We start from the raw sequence: 21110 nt of genomic DNA, 5'->3' as shown, positions 1-21110 counted from the left end.
ATGGCAAGGCCAGCAAAGGAAACCTGGGGAAGTAGCTCTCTCGGATCTGCATGACCACAAAACAGATACACAAGAATTTCGCTTGCCAAGTATAGGTTAGTAGCCTGAGTTATACATAACGCCTGTTAGAGTTCCAGTTAGAGTCTGATTTTGCTGTCTTTAAACCACTACTAATTGTAAGGGAGTTTGAAAAGGAAGCTACAATAATTTTGAAGTAGTTCTTCATGTTTAGGAATATAACAGACAAGTCGGACTATATAAAACTAAAAAGCTTCTTCTGCACAGTACAGAAAACAATTTCAGTGAAAAGGTAACCTACAGAATGGGAGAAAATATTTCCCATATATCTGATAAGGAGTTAATATGGAAAATACATAAGAAACTCCTACAACTCAAGAAATCAAATAACCCAAGTAAAGAACGGTCAAAGGACTTGAATAAACATTTTTCCGAAGACTACGGCCAAAAGGTATATAAAAAGACGCTCAACATCATTAATCATCAGAGAAATGCAAATCAAAATCACAATGAGATAATCAGCTTACACCTGTCAGGATGGCCACTTTCAAAGAAATAAGAGATAACAAGTGCTTGCAAGGCTGTGGAGAAAGGGGGACCCCTGTATACTGTTGGTAGGAATGTAAACTGGTATAAGCACTATGGAAAATCATACATGAACATTCCTCAAAAAATTACAAATACAACTGCTATGACCTGATCCAGCAATGCCACTTCTGAGTATTTATCCAAAAGAATTAAAATCAGGATCTCAAAGAGATAGCTGCGCTCTCATGTTCATGCAGCATTATTCACAATAGCTAGTAAGATGCAGAAACAACCTAAAAGTCTACCAACAGATGAATGAATAAAGAAAAAGTGGTAAATACGTACAATGGATTCTTATATTATTCAACCTTCAAAAATAAGAATAGCCTGCAATATTCAACAACACGGATGAACCTTGAGGATGTCATGCTAAGTGAAATAAGCCAATTACAGAAGGACAAATGCTGTATGATATTTTTTATATGAGTTATCTAAAATATTCCAACTCGTAGAAGGAGAGAGTAGAATGGTGGGTGCTAGAGGCCAAGGGAGATCAAAATGAGGAGTTGCTAACCAATAGGTATGAAATTTCAGTTATACAAGGAGAATAAATTATAGAGATCTACTATACAGCATCATGGCTATAGTTAATAATACTGTATGTATTATACACTTAAAATTTTGTTAAGAGGGCAGATCACATGTTAAGTGTTCTTATCACAGTGAAAAGCAAAAGCAATACATTAAAAAATAACAATGGGTGAAAAATATGAGAATAAATTATAAGTAGTGTGTCTATGATAATTCTGGGAGTACAGGAAAAAGACCAAAAGCTACATGTGATCAAATACTGGACTTGTTCAGAGATCTGTATATGCAAAGCACCAAGCGCTTAATAACTAACACCAAAATGGAAGCTGCTGTTCACTCAGTGATGCCTTGAAATCAATCGATCACTTATCTATTATTTTAACATATACTTATTTCTAGACATTTAGAAATTTTCAATTTTCTTGCATGTAGGTAGGTTATGCATATCTGCCTCTCCCTCTGAGCCTGTATTATCCACAGACAATGTATTACTGCAGAACCTTGAATGAACATTTCCTGAACTGACCTAACCAGGCTTTCCCACAGGCTGGCAAAAAAAAATAAAAATAAAAATAAAAAAATGCCAACATTTGTGAGATTTGTAATATCAAGATCCTAATAGCAATAAGAAAAAAATAAGGTACATATTTTTTCTCTTACAAAAAGCATTTTCAAATAGTCTATTCAGATATCAAACGAATATCTACCTATAAATAAAGAACAGTAATTATAACTCCCTTGAAAGTTAATATAAGAGTTCAACCCAACTGGAATGCAATGCCAACTGGGTATGTCATATAATTTGGCATAATCATACTAGTTTTTTTATAGTTCCAAGGTCTGGGCTAATAGAACTTTACAAAGATTTGGGGTTTTTAGGTTTCCTGTCTTACCCTTCAGACATGACATCACTTGGGCATATTTTTTCTATCAATTAAACTCATAAAATATATGATACTAGTATAAAGAATGAGCCAAGGATTTTTCTGAATGTCTCTATAGCCAAAAGAAATAGAGCTAAAAGAGTTGAATCTAGATAATTCAAAGTGGGGGTAAAGGGAGGGAGGGAGGGAGGAACATACACAAAACTGCTAATGAACCTTTTCTATAGTTATTGAAATTTTCTGTTCATCTACATTTCCCATTATAGGACCAGATAACAGCTAGACCAGAACCTGTAAATCGAAAGGTTGTAGTGCATGCTTTTCAAATAGAGTAGTAAGTGAATGAACAGAGTGCCAACCCATCATATGAATGGAGAGCCACTGTTAGCCCTAATTTTCTGATTTTTCATTCTATTCCCTTTGTCAAAGGCATTTGCTATTGAGTGGCCAATTAATCAGGATATATCCCTATGTGAAAAGTATCCCAGGAAACCATCTACCTCTTGTGACCTTCAGATAGAAATACTTCTATGTTTATCCCAAATTGCCCCCTCTTTTCATAAACTTTCAGCAAATCATTGCCAATGAGCTAAAATGACAACTCCATAGCCTGGCTTTCAATATATTACGTAAACTGGCTCTAAACTACTTCCAGCCACACTCATTTATTCATTGTTTCCTAAACAAACCATACTGTCTTACCACAGAACCACTGACTTACCACCCTACTCCTCCTCTTTCCTAGTCACTCCTCCAAGTCTCACTCACTGTTGTTTCACATCCAGACCACATTATGAATCTTCCTTAGGTATTGTTGTTCACTCTAGTTCCATATCACTAGTTTTAGTTATGCTCATATGACACTTAACATATGTTAGTGTGCCCATGCACACACAAACCTACATACACTTTTTTCTTAATCAAATTATAAAGACGTTGTGGCATAGAACAAGTCAGAAACTTTGATTATGAATCCTGGCTCTGTCACTTGCTAGCTATGGATAATTTCTCTGAGCCTCAGCTTCCTCATCTGTAAAATGGGGCCAATAATCCTTGAATAACTCCCAAAGATTTCATTAAGATATAATGATGTAAGTAAGAACACGTCCTTTATCAGTCATGAATCATATACAAATATATTATTTAATGTCTCTTTCTGTATCCTCAGTACGTGGCAAAGTACCCTTCACATCTTAAGTACGTAATGAATCTCACTGATGAAAGTACTAGACCACAGCTATAGAAATTTGCTGAGTCATCTTTAGTTATTTCCCTCAATTCTATCTAGTTCACATTTATGGACTACTATTGTGCCACTTTCTTTACAGGAATTATTTATTTAATCTCACAACATGAGGCAGGTCCTAGATCCTATTATCTCCATCGATCTGGCAATCTGTGAGACAGATCCCCAACAATGCTTTGGCTAGGTGACATTTTTTTTCCATTTCCATTAGAGAAAAGACACGATAAAGTTAAGTGACGTGATAAAGTTAAGTTAAACTCACAGTGGGAAATACTGGGCAAAACTGCCACGATGCTGCACCCAACAAGCTATAATTAAAGCTGTCACCATTTTCACTATCAGGGCCATTCAAATAAACTCCAACCTGAAAAGTTGTACGTTCTTTACCCAAGGAATGTACGTTCTTAACCCAGGTACATTTTTCTCTTTTTGAAACTTCAAATAAACAAAGAAATACAAAAATCTAAAAGTGCAACAACCCAATACTTTCAGTTGTTTCTGCTTACAATGTGCTGAAAGTTTGTAGTTACAGATTATTTTTGTAAAGTCTGCAAATTTAGAAAGTCTATATTTTATAGAAGGTTATTGCATTTTCTTCAACCTCAGATCTTTATCAGGCTAAGCAATGTCTTCAACATTTTTCCTCCCTCGGAAATAAAACTCGGGTGTTTCCTATGATTGTCTCCTCTTTATTCTTGTTTCTTCCATTCTTTAACAGCATTTTATCCATTTCTAAATTAACTGTTAATTAAAATCTTAGTCATTTTAATGTCATCTCATCTAATGAACAGGGGAAATTCCTTGAGAATAATTTTTTATTTTTATTTGTAGTTTTTCTTCCTTTCAGTTGGCATCTACAGAAATAGATTCTTCAATATCCTTCCATAGGGAATATTTAAAATAAATGGAGTTAAGGAAAAGGAATACATGTAGAATAAAGTACAGATGGCAACTCTCAATAATGAAGACCATAAAAAATCTGAGTTGATTTTGTATATTTGGGGGGAGAAAGGAAAAAAGGAAAACAATGATCATTTCAGAACTTAACATTCCTAATTTATATCATCTTTCAAATGAACAAAAAGGAGTTCAACCTCCTTGTAATGAATTGACATAAAAAGGGCTTTATCTTCTAACTGTAGAATTCAAAGATGTTTTTTACGTGATACTATAATGGTTTAAGAGATTAGATGATTTTTCCCCCAACAATTAAAACTGAAGGTAAAATGCTACTTGTAAGTATAAAAGAACTCGTAAGAGCCTGAAAGGGTTCAACTCTTCTAGTATACCCCTGATTTTATATGCAAACTGATACAGGGTTGGTGTTCTCATATCTTTAAATAGGATCACTGTTACACAGAGATCAGAAAAACTGCTACGAACAGAAGTATTTATTGCAATAAAGGCCAAAAAACCATGTGGCCATCAGCCCATACATGGAAATAGGTTCGCAGGAACTAAGTAACTCCTTGGAGAACAAAATCTTAGAGCTGGGCCTCAGGTGTCTCATCAACAAAAAGAGAGTTGAACTAAATGGCATTTGAGATCCCTTCCAGATTCCAACTCTTCTATTTCTGCTTATGGTTCTAGTTCTCTTCTAATCAATCATACACAAAACTTTTTTTTTTTTTTAACTTCTGCAGGCACCAAGTCAATTTTGGAATGGTCTCATATTTGGCCTTTGCGTTACATTCTAAGTTTCAGGTACCTCGTGTTTAGGTCCAAGCATCAGCTGCTTTAGCAATCTTTTCCTCCAATCAACATCCAGTGAATTCAGCAGACCCTACACACCAAAAATACCAACCGCTTCACGTAATTTCCCATTCCACTGTCTACCAGATAAAAGCCAAACTCCACAATTCAAGGTTCTTTATTATGTGGTCTCTCCCTATCTGATTCATGGGTATATATTACATGTATTTAATGTCAGTTCTAAAACATTATAAAAACAAAATTTGAAAAGAAAAACGTTCATGCATATTTCTCCATCGTCAAAAATAGTCACTATTTTCATTTAATGAACTTTCAGTGTCTTCTCATTTTCCAATAGATGAAAATAAAATTGTATAAATACAGAACATTTTGTGTTACTCCTACCATTTGTTTAGAAAAAACTTTTTCATGTTTCTATGACTTTATTTTCTGATAGCTATAAAATAGTACATATTGATCAGCATCTCCACTAGTTCAGTTGGCACTTTTGTGTGAAGTAGAAAAAGGCACATCTTCTGGCCCCCTGCAGGGGACAATTTACCTAATGACATGTGGGCACCCTGATAGGAAAACAGTGTATTTACTGGGGGGAAAAAATCATCCTGTAAATAAACAGGTAGGATAACGTAGTATGGAGGTTGAGGTCAGACCACCTTCCTTCAAACCCTACCTCCTTTACTCACTGTTTGATCCCATGCAAGTTGCTTAACCACTAGAGGCCTCAGTTTCATCGTAGGGATAATAATAGCAGCGATCACAGCACTGTGAGCGGGAAATCAGAAAAGGCCCTTAGAACAGCGCCTGGCACGCAGTAGACACTCTAAAGTTTTTTTCCCCAATAAAAACTATATCAATGCTATCTTTATCTTTGTGCCTATTTTTAAGTACATCAAAAAAATTACTCCCATAAAATCATGGCCAGGAAAGGGATTACTGTATTAACATGCACAAACAAGGATCTGACTTTGAACTTTCATCTCTTCATATAAATCCACTATGTACATAGGTAGCAAAGCATCAGATGATGACTATTCATGAAACGCCATTCCATTAAGATAATAATCTCAGGAAAAACAGTAAAATTTGTTCTGAGGGCTCTTAGAAAGAAATATTAATGGGAGTTAATATCTTAAAGGAAATATGGATTTTGGTCTCCTTACCCCAGTGGGGAGGGCCGATCGGGGTGACCTATGAAGCCTTTCCAACTGTTTGTCTAAGATCCAGTCTCCATCACAAAGCCTCTGTCCCGGAAAGGACAGGTTCTTCCCTCTTTCCCAAACATGCCTGATCTATGATACAAGATGTTACTCATCTCATTCTCTTTCACTTTACCTCCACCTGAAGCAACCTTTCCCCACCTTGAGAATGAAACTCCGGCCATCATCCAAAGTCCTAGTTTAAATCTGACACTTCCTCTAGGCTCTTTTAATGCTCCATCACTTTCTTTAAAAATTCAGAATATTTATTGTCTATGTCACTGCTTATTTAACAGCATTAACCATGACATTCTGAAAAAGTAAAAATTACTTTCTCTTGCATCTGAATTAATGCAACCTTTATCTTCAAAAATCTAGTGTGCTCATAGATGCACATACAGCATCATTTAATTTAGTGAGATCTACAGCGACATTAAGAGATAGAATGTTCCTTAACTGAAGTCATACCAGACTGTAAGGTGGCAAGACAGCAGTGCTGATCCAGGTTTCTACCGCATTGAATCCCTTTTACCACTGGCTAAGTTGACAAATGATACAGAGTCTAATAGCTGATATAACTCATGGTGACTGTCATGTCATAAAATGTTTAATAACCCATTTTAAATAGTTAAAAAATAAAGTCTGAAACAAAGAGGAGAGTGTGCGTTAACATTAAAATTTTGTTTTAAAACAGCATTTTTCCTTTTCTCTCTTATCAAGTCCCATTTAGAAAGTATTTTAAATTTCTTGAAATCTCATTTCTTCTTCCTAGTTTAATCAAACCTTTCTGCCAAGTGATATAAGATTATCCAATCTACGTTATTATCTGGCGATTAAGATGAGGGAACTAAAATCCGCAGTTGGATAAAGACGATATATTCTAATCAAAACAGCTACCAGAATAAATCGTCTCTACAGAACATGAATCAATACCCCTTTTTTATTTTATTTAAAAAAAAACAAAACCCTTATAATATTAACAAAAATGCAATATACCTTAAAGGTATGAATTCTTAAAATGAGGAATCATAATATGATAACAGTGTATCAAAGTGTAAAAGGCAGTGGACACATCCAGTACAGGGTGATGGCGTGAAGCCATGAGGTTATCATATGATAACATGGAGAGCAGTTGCAAGACCCTGCCACCATACACTACAAGCTCTCTTGGGTGCTATTTTCACCCACGACTTACGAGATTTTCCGGTTTGAAGCCTCGTCATCAGTGTGAAAAATGAAGCTGCTCCAGAGGCAACAGGGAGAGAAGCAGCTGTGGTGGGCATTTGACTGAAGATACTTAGGCAGAGAAACCCATCTGGTGGTGATGTAAGACATGAATGGAACCGGAGGAAGAAGAGACAGTAGGACAAAAAAGAACAAAGCAGAAGAGAGAGAAGACAATCAGAAATGAGATGGCAGAATGAAAAAGAAGGCAGCAAAAAGAAAGCCAAACAGTGAAGGAAGCACGGACAGCAGGAAAAGAAACAGGAGAGAGGAAGGAGAAGAAAGAGAAAAAAAATGTAAATAATCTTTGGGTATATGAAAAGAAACATGTACCATATGTATGTACTTCTGATTGCTGTTTTTATAAGTCACAGATGCTATCAAATGACCAAACACAGAATTAGAATCCAGGCACAAGTCCATGAACCACAAGAGCTGGAATATCACTGATACATATTATTTAAAAACAGAAACAAAAATCTAAGCTTCAGGTCAACCAGCAGCATGAAATTTACTGCCATTTGATTTTCTTGAGTGACTAGAACCCATGAAGGAGAGTCAAAGGACATTCCAATGTTCCGTTTCTGAGCCCGAAATTGTTCAAACATAAAACAGAAGAATGTCATGTTGGTTTCTTAGTTGGTCAACTTCAAGTACACCTGCTAACCAGACATGCCATATAGGTCCTGAGTTTCTCAGAAAAGCATTTCCATCATGTCTATCCCTATACTTTTGGTCTGTTTTTTTTTTGTTTGTTTTTGTTTTTTCTCAATTTAAAATGAATTTTAGCAAGATCTACCTTTAGCCACCCATGAAGCAAATCAGGCTGGACAGTGATGTCCCAGTACCATGCCTTCCAAGATGACAACTCTCCCCATATTTTCCTAACTCTCCCACTCTATCAGAAACAATGTGCTCTCAATGAACAGTCTTCGATAATTCAAAACAGGCATAATGAATTATTAGTCAGAAAAATGAATCCTTGGCAAGGTGGTAGATGGCCAATATATGATCCTTTCCAGTTAAGAAATGATGGAAAAGCAAATTAAAATGTACTTTTTCAAGTCAATCCCTTACATATAATTATAGCTATACTAATGGTAAGAATTTCCATTCTAATACTAAGTTGATTAGGGAATTCTTCAGGCACAACTGGCCTTTCTTCAACTTCCAAGTCAGCCCACATATGTCCCTGTCCACGTGTAAAGTTTATGCAGACTAGCAGGTTATATAGCCCTTGGCCTATTGCAAATGCCATGAGATGCTCTGAAACACTACTCTTCATTATTATGGAATCATTCTAAACCCATGAATATATTTGGCATTTCCAAACAAGGAAAATATGAGTTGGAAACATGATATTCAATTGTCAAAATCCTTCACCAGAACTGAGCTTCATCATAGAGACTTTAACTTTCCATGAGCAAAACGCAAGTCAAAGGAACACAAGGTAATTAAAAGCCGACCAAATACGAGAGGTCTGGAAGCCATATAGTCACTGACTGCAAACAGACATATGGACTCTACTAAAAGAACCCAATACCTGTGGTGATCTTAAACACGGACAGAAGTGTCCACTTGCCAGATCAAGCCTCAAACAAGTGAGGAAATTATCAAGCTACAAAGAGTAAGCAACATTTGGGAAAGCGGGGCTGATTAATAAAATGTTTATTAAACTCCTGGAACATAAAAACCTTTATGAACTGGCTCTACGTGATATAGCTATCTTGACAGGCAGTTTTGATTTACCCACCTGTGTACATTCGCACTAAGTACAGTGCCTGGCAAATTACAGAAGCTCAAACATATTTTTCAGTGAATGAATGAGTGCAGCTGCAAGTGAAGGAACAATTCAGTGATATTATACCCATTAGTGGGACAGGGGATCAGCACCCACTCTCCCTTAGCATGGTGGTGTTTCAGCCGGGAGAAACTGGAGATGGAATCCTTAGAAGGTTGACAGCTGAGTACACCTAACCAAAGGAACAGTGCGTAAAAGCATCTCGTTAATAAAACTACAACATTCTGCACCTTTGCATAAGAACACATCCCACAGACACACACTTGCTCTACCCACCACTGGAGGAACTGAGGGGAGGAGCAGGATATAAACAGCAACAAAGACTTCTTGAGAGTCTCAAATCTGCGTGCTGCCTCTACCCAGGAAACAGAACCTAAATCATGATGTCAGCGTCTTCCTGCTTTCAGAAACTTATTTGCCTATGGAGACTACTCTATGGATGTGTCTTTTGGCAGCAGAATTTTCTCTTCGTGCTGAATGAAGGTGCGATGTTTCCCAGAAGCTATTTAAAGCGACAGTACTGATCCCACGAACAGTGCAGAGTGATGAACCCACGAACTCCTGAAGAAACGTTCCTTTGGAATCACTGGAAATGCAAGTGCTGTGTGGCAAGATACAGCCACACATGGCCCAGGACCATCACGGAAGCGAGGGACCCGTGCTGTCCCAGCGTGTCCTAGAGAACCTGCCTCCCTTCTGATGAAAGGAACTCACCGCAGAGCAGAATGTCGTCCAGAGCGGGACACGCTGTTGGCCACAGGGGACGGCAGGTTGCTCCCTCTGTGCAGGTCCTCAATGGACCTACTCCAGGGCTTCGATTTGTCCACCGAGCTCTCCACCGTGCTTTCCACACTCTCAAAGTCAAAACTAAAACAAGAGCAAAAGGCCACTGAAGACATCAAGATTCAAAGTCACACAAATACATGGATGTGAGTAACTTGCTCCTCCTTCCTATTCTACGTCTGCATCCTGATACAGGTAGTCTTTGCAAAATAAGAAAACGAAAAAGGAAATACAAAAGAATTTCCATGACTCAGTGCTAGCTTCGCAAATACAGAATGACAAACACTGGACCAGGCCAAAGAATAGCTGAACGACAGCAAAAACTAAATCTTTATATGTGATTAGGTTGGTGCAAAAGTAACTACGGTTTTTGCAATTATTTTTAACCTTTTAAACCACAATTACTTTTACACCAACCTAATACTACAAGGCCTGCTAACTTACCAATTGCCAATATAGCTAAGGTGGAAGGAGACCTCACAGCTGTCTTCATTTTGTTTTAACAAGTCAATATGTTAGGCTTGTACTAATTTATTCCTACCCATCAATTTTCACTGAGCATTTTCTCCTAGTGTGTTGGCAAGTGCACTTTTCCAACCATATGTGATCCATTACTCACAAAGTTATGAATTTGCTTTGATTTTGGAATCTCTTCCCAATGTGGTGCTCTTGAAAGCAGGACTGTTGTTTCTCTGACATTTTTTGAGGTTATTATTCACGTTAACCATGTTAGAATAAATGGCAAGTTAAGTTGCTCATTCTTGTATAATTTTTAGGAACAAAGTTTTTAAACAGACAGGCCTTTGTGTTCTATGGATTTTTTCCCCTCCCAAAGTCAGTAGCTCTACTTTCCCCCAAAAAAATATTGTATCAATTGTTTCTACCCTAGCTCCACCAAGCATCACCTGATCAGATAGAGAATAAACAGAAGGCAGCTATAATTAATATCATCTGGAAGATCTTGGCGGCTATCACCGAAGAAACAGCCACACTACATATTGGAAACAACGAGTATGACTTTTTATGAAAAAGTATGACTTTTATGCAAGTATGATTGCCAAAATAAAATACTTGGTCAGAACAGTCATCTGTAAACTAGGTGATGCTGTCCATCTACTAAACACTAATCCAGATGGCACAGACTGATGTGTAAAGTCATCGAATCGATCTGACAATTTTGTGATGCCTTCGGATGCAGGAAACAGTGCTGAACAGAAAAGAGGTAGAATTGAGATCCTAAAGTACTAAAACTAGAAGCCTATAGTTGATATTAGAAGAGGTAAGCCGAGGAGACCTTCCAAGAGTACGCAGGCATTTAACACTCTTGCCAAGTCACTGTGCAGCCCCCGTGTCATTGAGGTGTCCGGCACTCTCCTGATCCTCTTGGCTCATTGCCCACTCTTACACAGCGGAAAAAGGAACCACACACCTAAGGGACAGCTTCGGTTTTAAGGAAGAAGCATGAGCCTGTTGTTTCACACTACATGGGCTAGGAAACTGGCACATGCCAAGGAACAATAAGACATTTTTCAGCCCATTCGTTTCAAGAAAGAACATAAAATTTACGTATCTTTATATAGTTTTTCATCTAATTAAAGCAAAAGAAAAACAAAACTAATAAGCAAAGAATATAAAGTTAATGCCAAAAAAGTAGAAGATTAGGAAGCAAAAGCTCTGAGTTCTGATCTTGCATTGGGTTTGATCTTCTGCTGCAGACTAAAATTCCCCCACAATAGCACTACCTGTCCCTGTTGGTTTTACGTGAGGGTACATTTGAGAAAGCCAGTTCAGAAGCTCCATTGTGATGAAGGGAAAGGGTTCATTACAGCAAATATGTAATACATAGCATGCCATTCTTTTCATTATTCCTGAAGTTTCTTGGCCCTTCCTTATTTGCATAAATATTCCTCCAAATTTTAAAATATGCAACAGGGTAATATTATTGTTTTGTCACATAATGAGAAATGTAAGGGAGACTAGCAGTTTTTGACATAGGAGATAGATAAGAAACAATCTTTAGAAGAGTATACTACAAAAGCTAGTATGATATTTCAGAGGACAATTTCTCAGGAAGATACATGTTAAGTACTGTCTTTTCTTACTCTAGTCCACATAATATATGAGTTATCAGAACTGAAACTCATCAAGCCACTTTCAGTTAATACTTTAGTTTCTGCATCCACAAGGTAGGAATAATTATAGCTTTCTCCTCACAGATTTTCAAGAAAATGATGAGGATTATGATAGCATCTGGTTAGGTCTTGGGATTTTATTGGAGTGAAGCAATGTGAAAACAAATCACTGCTTTTAAAAGAAGAGTTGAAAGGAAAAAAACACTACCTAGGCCAAAATGTCTTCCAGTCAAATTAAAAATACAGTATTATCTCCTCAAGCTGTATGTGTGAGAGTTTATCTGTGGATACTGATATATTTTTTTATTCAAGGAGGAAATGTGGAGAAGAGAGTATCTCATTCAAATGTACACTTTTCATTTCTGGTGTGAATCTTTCCAGAAGTCAAGCAAATGGGAAAATTCTATGAATTAACAAAAACAAGGTTAAGTGAGTTGATGTTTTTTCCTGCTTTGCTCCAGTCCCCCATGTCCCCCCACCTGTACAAACAGCAAGTCAATATAAATACATATAAAGTAAAAAGGGAAAGCATCTCATTTAGCCCTTTTTTCAGACTGGTAGCAATTTCTGTCTTTCCTAGCACATATAAATATGCATATATATGTCATTTTTTAAAATAAAAAGAGTCACTCTTCTGTATCTTGCTGTATTCACTCAACAATATATCATATACCTCTTTCAATAGCTGCTGGAGTATTCTACCATATGGATATATGAAATTGAGCACCAAACAAAGTATTTCTTTTTAAAATAAGGACTCTTTTCAGGGTAATTTTTACTCCCCTGTTTTATTTCTGCCTAAAAAGCATCTCTAATAACAATTATGTGAGTTGCTTTTAGTTATTTGAATGGAAACAAACCTCCTTAAACCTCACCACATCTGCTTCTGGTTTCTCCCCTCAGTGCAGTGTATAATTTTACCACTGAGTTGCATCTTCTGTGACCACATAAAATTCAAAAGAAACAAGCCAAGTTTTACTTACGTTACCGCATACTGCGCAAATGATAGATATTCCACTAGAACATCAAGACCTTTGTTTTCTTCATTCAAAAACTCTCTGACCCATCTGTTGAAAAAAAAAAAGTTACTGGGGAGATTCATCACATGTTCTGCCACAAAAGGCCAGTGAAAACTTTTGTTTTTTCACCACAAACGTTCATTGCCTGAAAGGAAATATGGAGTAAGAAAGCCTAGACTATCACGTGAGATAGGAGCTTTTAGATAATGACAACTAAGAAAACCACATTTCAATACACAAAAAAGAGGGGGCAAAAGGTCTGTGTGCCTTCTTCACATTTGACTGCTTACGAGACTTAACCTACAAGAAACTTTCTAAAAAAGGAACTTGCTAAATGTACTTTTTCCACCATAATTGATCCACAGCCTGCTTGTTGAAGGAGCTCAGACTACACAGGGAATGAGGCAGACTGGGGACATGACAACATAACCACTGAAATCCAGGCGCGAGTCCAAATCCACGTTCAACTCTTTCTTGGCATACAAAGCTGTAGAAAACACTAAACTAGCCAATGAGAGACCAATGTTTATGGGCTTCTGGAAATTCAATAGGGATGATTTTAATTTTTTCCATGAATGTTAAAACCTTTTATGAAGTTGCAGGCACCGCAACCATCATCAAAGCTCAGACGTGACAAATATCATGGTTTTTAAAAATTCATTTTGAAATAGTACCACCTTGCAGTTGAATGGTGGGTTTAAAGGTAGGTCACTGTTGTTTTTTTTTACACATTTGTATTCATTCTTCATAGTAACTCCTAGAGATGAAGTAGAATGGTCAAACAGAACCTTCAGTTACTGAGGATAAATAGCTGTTACCCCACCTTACATACTCCCTCCAGGGTGTCCATCTTCAAAGAATATGTAATATCCCATTACGCCTCTGCTAGATTTGAAACTCCAACAAATAATAAGTAAAAAGTTCCACTATTATCACAGAAATGAACGTGGGGTACATCTGCCAATGGCATTCCAAAATGGTTGCCTCCCTCCCTGCACACCAAACCAACAAGGTCCACCAGCTGTGGACACGATAGGGGCTACAGAAGGCAGTGTTGAGAACTGTTAGAACAACAGTAGAACAGTCCTACTGTGTGTCCTTAAGGATGAGCAGCCGCTTGAGGTCTTTGTCTTAAAGGAAGAACAAAATCTGGTGGACTCAGGATGCGTTTTTTATTTCTGTTTTTTGGAGGATGTTTTCGTTTTTGTTTTATCTTCCAAGTTCATTCTTTCTTTTAGTTGTGGCCTGATGCCATAAACTCGGATCTGCAGGTAGTTACAAGAGGCAGCAAGGTCGGAAAAGAAGACAACCTGCCTTGCTTTCCCCTGAGAGTCTCGGGGAGACTATCACAAAATGTATGCACTTAGTCTAGCCACATGTAAGCAAAATAACATTTAATTTAAAAGAGACCTAGAGTGGCAACACTGGCAAAGAAAACACCATCCACAGGCCCTTACAGAGTGACCAAAACTGACAGGGCTGCCTACCGGCAGAGGCGGAAGCTTCATTTCCAAAGCACCACATACATAATCTCATGGCATCTGCTTCTACTTATTTTCATTTGATTTATTTTAATTACTCCCTGTGCAGCTAGGTCTCAGGAGACAGCAGACATTTTTAAGCGCAGATTATTAGAAGCCGAGAAATAGTAAAAGGATTTTTTTCTTTTTCTTTTTTACAACTGGTAGGAGACTAAAGAAAGGCTAGAACTCACTATGAAAATCAGATGACTAGCCTGCTCCTGAAATTCAACCCCGTCAGCTTTGCTCAGACCTCTCCATTGGTCTGTCATAGGGGCTCTGACTGCAGGATTTAAACTGGCCCTCCCTCCATGGTGCATACACAGCTGGAATCCCCAGAGCTAGGCCTGGGGGTCATCTTTTTAATAGAAAAAGTCACAAGGTCCAGAGTTTTCAGGGAGTCTTGGTTCTGTGTATTCTATCTCAGTGGCCCATGAGGGTACTCTAATTTAGGAGTTGAGAAAAACAGTCATGTAGTTCCTTCTGGCTGATTTTCCAGACAATGTCCCAAAAAAGTAGAGGTGGTCTAAGATACCCTGAGGACCTGCCATTGTCTCAACCACTAGCACCTGCATCTCACTTAGAAAGTTTAGCCACACACTGGATAGGAAGCAAATGACTCAGAGATAAGAACATTAAAAAAAAAAAAAAGAAAAGAAGAAGAAGAGGAGGGGAAGGAGGGAGGGAGGGAGGGTAGAAAGGTAGGAAATAGCCAATACAGCCAGAGCTACAATTTTCTTGACTCAAAATGCTAATTTGTATATATTTTGATGCAGGGATAAAGATTATTAATTAGTTTCTCTTACTTCAATTCAATGACCTTATCAATACCTCCATTCCCAACTGCTGCCTCAAAGTGAAAGGCAGGAGCAAGCTGCTCAGTGCCTAAAAAGCCAACTAGAGTGTAACACGTCCTCCCTCTGAGAGGTTTAATTTCATGCAGTTAACCAATTTTGTAAGCTAGGAGCTCTTCCCTGGGTCTTTGATCTGACCCAGACACCCCTAGGTGATTTAGGAAAAAATAAGAAAAAAATCCACCATGGTTCGCTACGTTACCTTCTTTGTCAAATGATAGCAGGTTAGCAAAGTCATTTCAGCAAAAAAGCTATGGATTATAAGGAAAAAAACAGCCTTTACTTTTCCCCTGTCCTCTCAAGTCCTATCCCTTCCACACTTGGAATAGTCTGCATGAAGAAAACAGGTGAGAGTGAATTTTTGTGGAAATGAAAGATGGAAAGAAAACAGGCAAAGAGGAGAAAAGGGTAACTTTCAAAGCAGAATCTTGAATCTAAAGGCATTAAAAAAAATGGATGCCCTATTCTGCAGATTTATGTATATGATCATGCAATGGAATATCATCAATTTAGGGTTCCCGTAGTCAATTTCTATTTTCACCTCTGTGTATGCTACATACATTTTTTTATATATTACCAATATGCAAACAGTTTCAAATTGGGTAATTACAGGTTTGGGAAAGTAGAATTATTTCTGATTCTGACAGTATGCATCACTTACTAAGTACCTCACAGACTCACTGTAATTACCATATGTTGTAAATTTGAATTAGGCAAATTCCAAATCAGCAGCTCAGGAGCCGGAAGAGATGGTGGCCATGAAAAATAGCTCTGGAAAAAACCTTATTCAAGGAAGGGATCTAAGTACAGATGCCAATAGTCACTGTTTTATTGTAGACAGGTCAAAGGTTTGTTTCCAATTGCGGCTGTCTTCTCTCTGCCCCCAAATCTCGAAACCTCATTGCTCTCATCTAGTGAAAGGCAGGAGCAAGCTGCTCAGTTCCTAAAAAGCCAACTAGAGTGTAACACATCCTCCCTCTGAGAGGTACCATCTAGGCATACAAGATAAAGGGACAAATAGTGAATTCTCTTTGTTGGTCTCCTTTAGAGAACTGCTACAGACACAGTGGGAACCGCAGTGGCTGAAAAGAAATCATGAAAAAAATCATGAGACGCAAGAGAAAGAAGATAAGCATCACCCAGATTGCCCATCGGCTACCAACGCAATGAGACAGCATCAGAAATCAGTTCTCAATGTGTAGCCCACGCACCACTAGGGGTCCCTGAGGCCCTCTCAGGGGTTTGTGAAGTTAAAACTATTTTAATAAAAATATTAAGAACATACTTGTTTTGTCATTGTGCTGATATTTGCCCAGATGGTACAAAGATTGGGGAATAAAACTGCTGCCACCAAAGAATACAGCTATTTATTGTATTCTTCACCCCATGCACTTGGGAGGGAAAATGAAAAAGTCAGCTTCATTTAAAACTGTCCTTAGTAAAGCAATAAAAATTACTGATTTTATTAAAGCCTCCTCCTTGAGTGTACATCTTTTGAATTTTCTATATGACAAAATGGGAAACCCACATAAAGCACTTCTGCTGACCCAAGCACCACAGCTGTCTTAAGGAGAAGCACTTGAGCAATTGTTTGAGTTGCAAACTGAACTACCCATTTTTTACATGGAACGTAAAATGACTGACAAACTATGTTTATTCTCTCTTGGGTATTTGGTAGATATTTTCTCAAAGGTGAATAAAGTGAGCCTGTCCTTCTGAGGAAAACAACTGATGGTATTTGTTGTCGATGATAAAATTTGAGCTTTCGAACAAAACGAATTTGAATTTTGAAACTCCTGTATTCAATACCATGAGCTTGACAGCTTCCCAATACTTAAAAGTATATTCTGATGAAAATGGTGAGTATGAACAAATGTGGTTGTTGTTATAATACAGAGTAAAATGTGTCGATGTTTGAAAAATCAAAATAAATCAGTAAAACAATATTTTCCAAGTGACCAATTCATGTCGTTACAAAATTATGAATGGGCAAAAAGACTCATTCAAGTGCAAGACAGTAAAATGGATTTTAGTATAACAGAGTACCAAAGCTCATTGATACGATTTCAGATTTCATATTGCAGCTACCTTTAAGAAATTGCCACTTCTTGAACTTTGATGTACTATCAAAGAAGAATATCCACAATTATCTGAAAAGGTTATTTTAAAAAACTCCGCCTTTTACCAAGTGTGTATCTGCGTAAGGCCAGGTTTTCTGCATATACATCAACCAAAATACCGTGTCACAACAAATTGAATGCAAAAATCTGAGAATCCAGCTGCCTCCTATTAATGAGACACTAAAGGAATTTGTAAACATGTAAATCAATGCCACTCTTATCACTATTTTTTTTTTGCTTTGGAAAATTGTTATTTTTATATAATGTGTTATTTATGCTGTTATTATTTTGTATTTATAGATTTATACTTATTAAATACTTATTACTAAATATTAAATTTTATTAAATAAGCATATTTAAAATGCATGCATTTAAATTTCCAATATGGTAAAGATTAATGAATAAAACCCACAAATATAAAGGCTTATTTAGGCTCAAAATAATTTAAGAGAGTAATGGAGTCCTAAAATTTAAAAATTTGAGAACTGCTAGTTTTATAACAGGCTTTAGATTCGGATGTATCTAGGTTCACATCTCAATGCCTCTACATCGTATGGACTTGAGCAAGATAATTAATAGCTGGCTCAGTTTTATCATCTGTAAAATGGAGGTTCAAAGGTAAAGTCAAAAATAAAAAGATTTTGTAAGAAATAAATCAAACCACACATTTAACATGCCTAACACAGTGCATAAGAAAATGACAAAATGATTATGATCTTAAGAATTTCCATAAAGCATCACTGAAGAATGAATTAATCATAGGGTAGCTTGATGCACATATACCACATACATGTTTTATACCTCTTAAAACCAGCCTACGTTATGCTTCTCTCTTGCCTCTTCTAGCCTGACCCCGCTGCATTGATTCACAAAGCAGCAGGGAGTCCAGGAGGGAAAAATGTCGGAGTAATAGTTCCTCGGTTCCTTCCCCTTTCCACAAACCTTCTCTCCCTGCCAACCAGCACATTCCTCCTACAGACTCATGCCCATTCTTTCTCTCAACTCTCCCAAAGAGATCAAGTATAATGAGCATCTTTTGGAATTTCTATGACCTTGTACTCAGGGTGAAAATTAATTTTCTATCATAACAGGGAGTTTTACTAAAATAAATTACCTGCAAGGAGAGATAGCCTACACCTCAGTTCCTTGGAATAAAGCCCTTAAATCTTAAATCTATCCAGCACCCCACCATTGCCACCATTTGAATCTTATCACCCTGACATCCAAAAGAGCATGATGTGTCCGACTCTCACTGCACAACCAACGTGTTCTAACATGACTTGGCTCCTTTCAAGGGTATTTCAAGTCATTGCAAGCACTTTGGATCAACCATAATCCAATTCTTCTCTATTATTACAGTTCCTAAGATTAAGTGAATGAGATTATTTCTAGCCCAATTCTTATTTCAATTTGGCTGAAAGAAAATTAATTTTCTTTCTCAGAAGATTGCTCCTTCTATAGAGGTTTTAGGTCTTATATCAAAACTCAGAAGAAATCTTTTGCACAACAAATCCATAGCTTGGAATGTTATCTCAGCGAAGCCCCAGACTTTAACCTTGAAATGCAAGCATGTGCCAAGAATAATTTTTTTAAGGCAAGTAGATTTTAAATATAATTCTTCCTTTTAATTTCTGGGAATCACAATCTCCTAGGTGTCAGGATCATTTTAGACAGAGGAAGCAACATTTTCTACATGCAATTCCTTAGGGATATATTCCATAATATTATTGAATTATTATTAGATATAATATGATTTTCAAGAAGTGTAACAACAAACAACAGTTATCATATATTGAGTAATTACTATGTATTAAACTCTATATTAGATCTTTTATAAGTTACCTCATTGAATCCTTACAACATTCCTATGGAGTAAATATTATTATCCTCATTTTACAGATGAGAAGTTAAGTCATGTCGTAAGTACAAAGAGCTTACGTAACTTACCTAAAGTCAAATAACAAGTAAGGGGCCACAGCAAAATCTGAACCAAGATCTCTCTTTCCATAAGGCAAACGTGCACCCAATTCCCTTTCTTTTGTGGTATTTCAAATCTTTGGCTCCCTTACATAGCACCTTGCATTCCAAGAATTCTTCATTGTAGTGATCATTTTCACATTATTGAGTAACTTTTCCGAAAATTTCCCAATCAAATGAGGTTAAGTCACTTAGTTTCTATAATGAAGAGTCCAGCTCAGGTTGTTTTTTCAGGACAGGCGAGATAGGTCAAAACCCTGGTGTGTGGCTTCGTTCCACATAAGATTGGGCTGGTAATTGGTTGCACACAACCAGACAACGCACCTCTGTGAACATCTCTGCTGCTAAAGCCAAAGCTTTCCGAGTGTCCCACATAGGTGGTAGACAAGGGAAAACTTCAGCTGGAGAAGATGAAAGGAACGCAGGAATCTTTCAACATGCCTATAGTAACCTAAACAACAAACCACTCCAATTGCTTGCAGACTTGCACTGGCTTCAACCCAACCAGGACTCTACTAGTCAGCCAGCTTTGTATTGAAAATGATCATCTTGCTTTGGTATTTGATGGTCAATTTCACATTATTCCAGCAATGTTTGAAGAAATGCTTTTGGACAATTTGTAGAAATCCTGGCTACAGCTCATTCCATCACTTTCAGTCAAGAAGCGATGCCAACAGTATGGGGTTGGACCTTTCCAAACGGAATCTAGCTCCTGACCCACAAATATTGGAAAGTATGTAAATTTCCTAAGATTGGATGCCCAACTGTATTAAATCACCACCACTTTCACCCCCAATAGACAAGCCACACTGCTTTGATCCCAGAGCCCTGATTATCTTATTTCCCTCCAGGCAAAGAGCTGCCAGACTAGGCTACAGAAGAAACAGAACACAGCATTTTGAACCAAAGCACCTGGCTCTACAGCTGTAGGCCTTGTGAGATTCACTCACCTTCTCTGGTCCTTACTTCTTTGAATCTGTAAAATGAGGGACTAGATAATCCTTCATTTCTCTTCCAGTTCTAAATAATGACTTTATGATCCACTAGTTCTAGAGCCCATTTTCTGGGACAAAGGCGATTTTCAACTTTAGATTAGAATCAGTTCATTTTTCAAATACTTTATTCTCAAGATGACAAACATGCCAAGTCATCCTTTAGGAAGTGAACATTCTCACCTCAGCTCCATCACCTATCAACCTTGCATTCCTGCAATTCAGAAAAGCTTATTCTGACATAACTGAAAATTAACCATTTGAATGGCTTATTAAAAAAACATACCCGGCAGTAGATGTAAATTGTTATTTATATATTTATTTTACAACATACTCTGTAAAACTATAAAATAATACACATGTAAAACTTCATTTCCAATAGACCTACAAAGAAGGCAACAGAGGAAAACTCTAAAAGATCTAAAGTCTATAGTCTTCTCATTATAAAACTCAAAGAGTCAAAATCAAGTGGGTTAAATAACTTGCTGGATGTTAAACACAAAGTTTAGGAA

General features: G+C 37.2%; 1 protein-coding gene across 12 annotated transcripts in view; it reads right to left on the bottom strand.

Moving 5' to 3' along the window:
* The window catches only part of FMNL2 (formin like 2), a 280224-nt gene that overhangs the window by 70284 nt on the left and 188830 nt on the right, over positions 1-21110 (bottom strand). For 7 of the 12 annotated variants that reach the window (XM_074336414.1, XM_074336391.1, XM_074336408.1 and 4 more), the window contains exons 5-7: positions 13100-13183; positions 9916-10068; positions 7372-7491 (exon numbers count right to left, since the gene is read on the bottom strand). In XM_074336414.1, the coding sequence (XP_074192515.1) occupies positions 7372-7491; positions 9916-10068; positions 13100-13183 (357 nt within the window). The remainder of the gene's footprint in view (positions 1-7371; positions 7492-9915; positions 10069-13099; positions 13184-21110) is intronic. The other 5 variants (XM_019751736.2, XM_019751744.2, XM_019751740.2 and 2 more) reach the window with 1 other exon arrangement.

This window comes from Rhinolophus sinicus, linkage group LG01, assembly GCF_036562045.2.
Source record: "Rhinolophus sinicus isolate RSC01 linkage group LG01, ASM3656204v1, whole genome shotgun sequence".
Classification (NCBI taxonomy): domain Eukaryota; kingdom Metazoa; phylum Chordata; class Mammalia; order Chiroptera; family Rhinolophidae; genus Rhinolophus; species Rhinolophus sinicus.
Note: the sequence above shows the minus strand (reverse complement) of the source record. Positions and strands in the feature narration are given on the sequence as shown.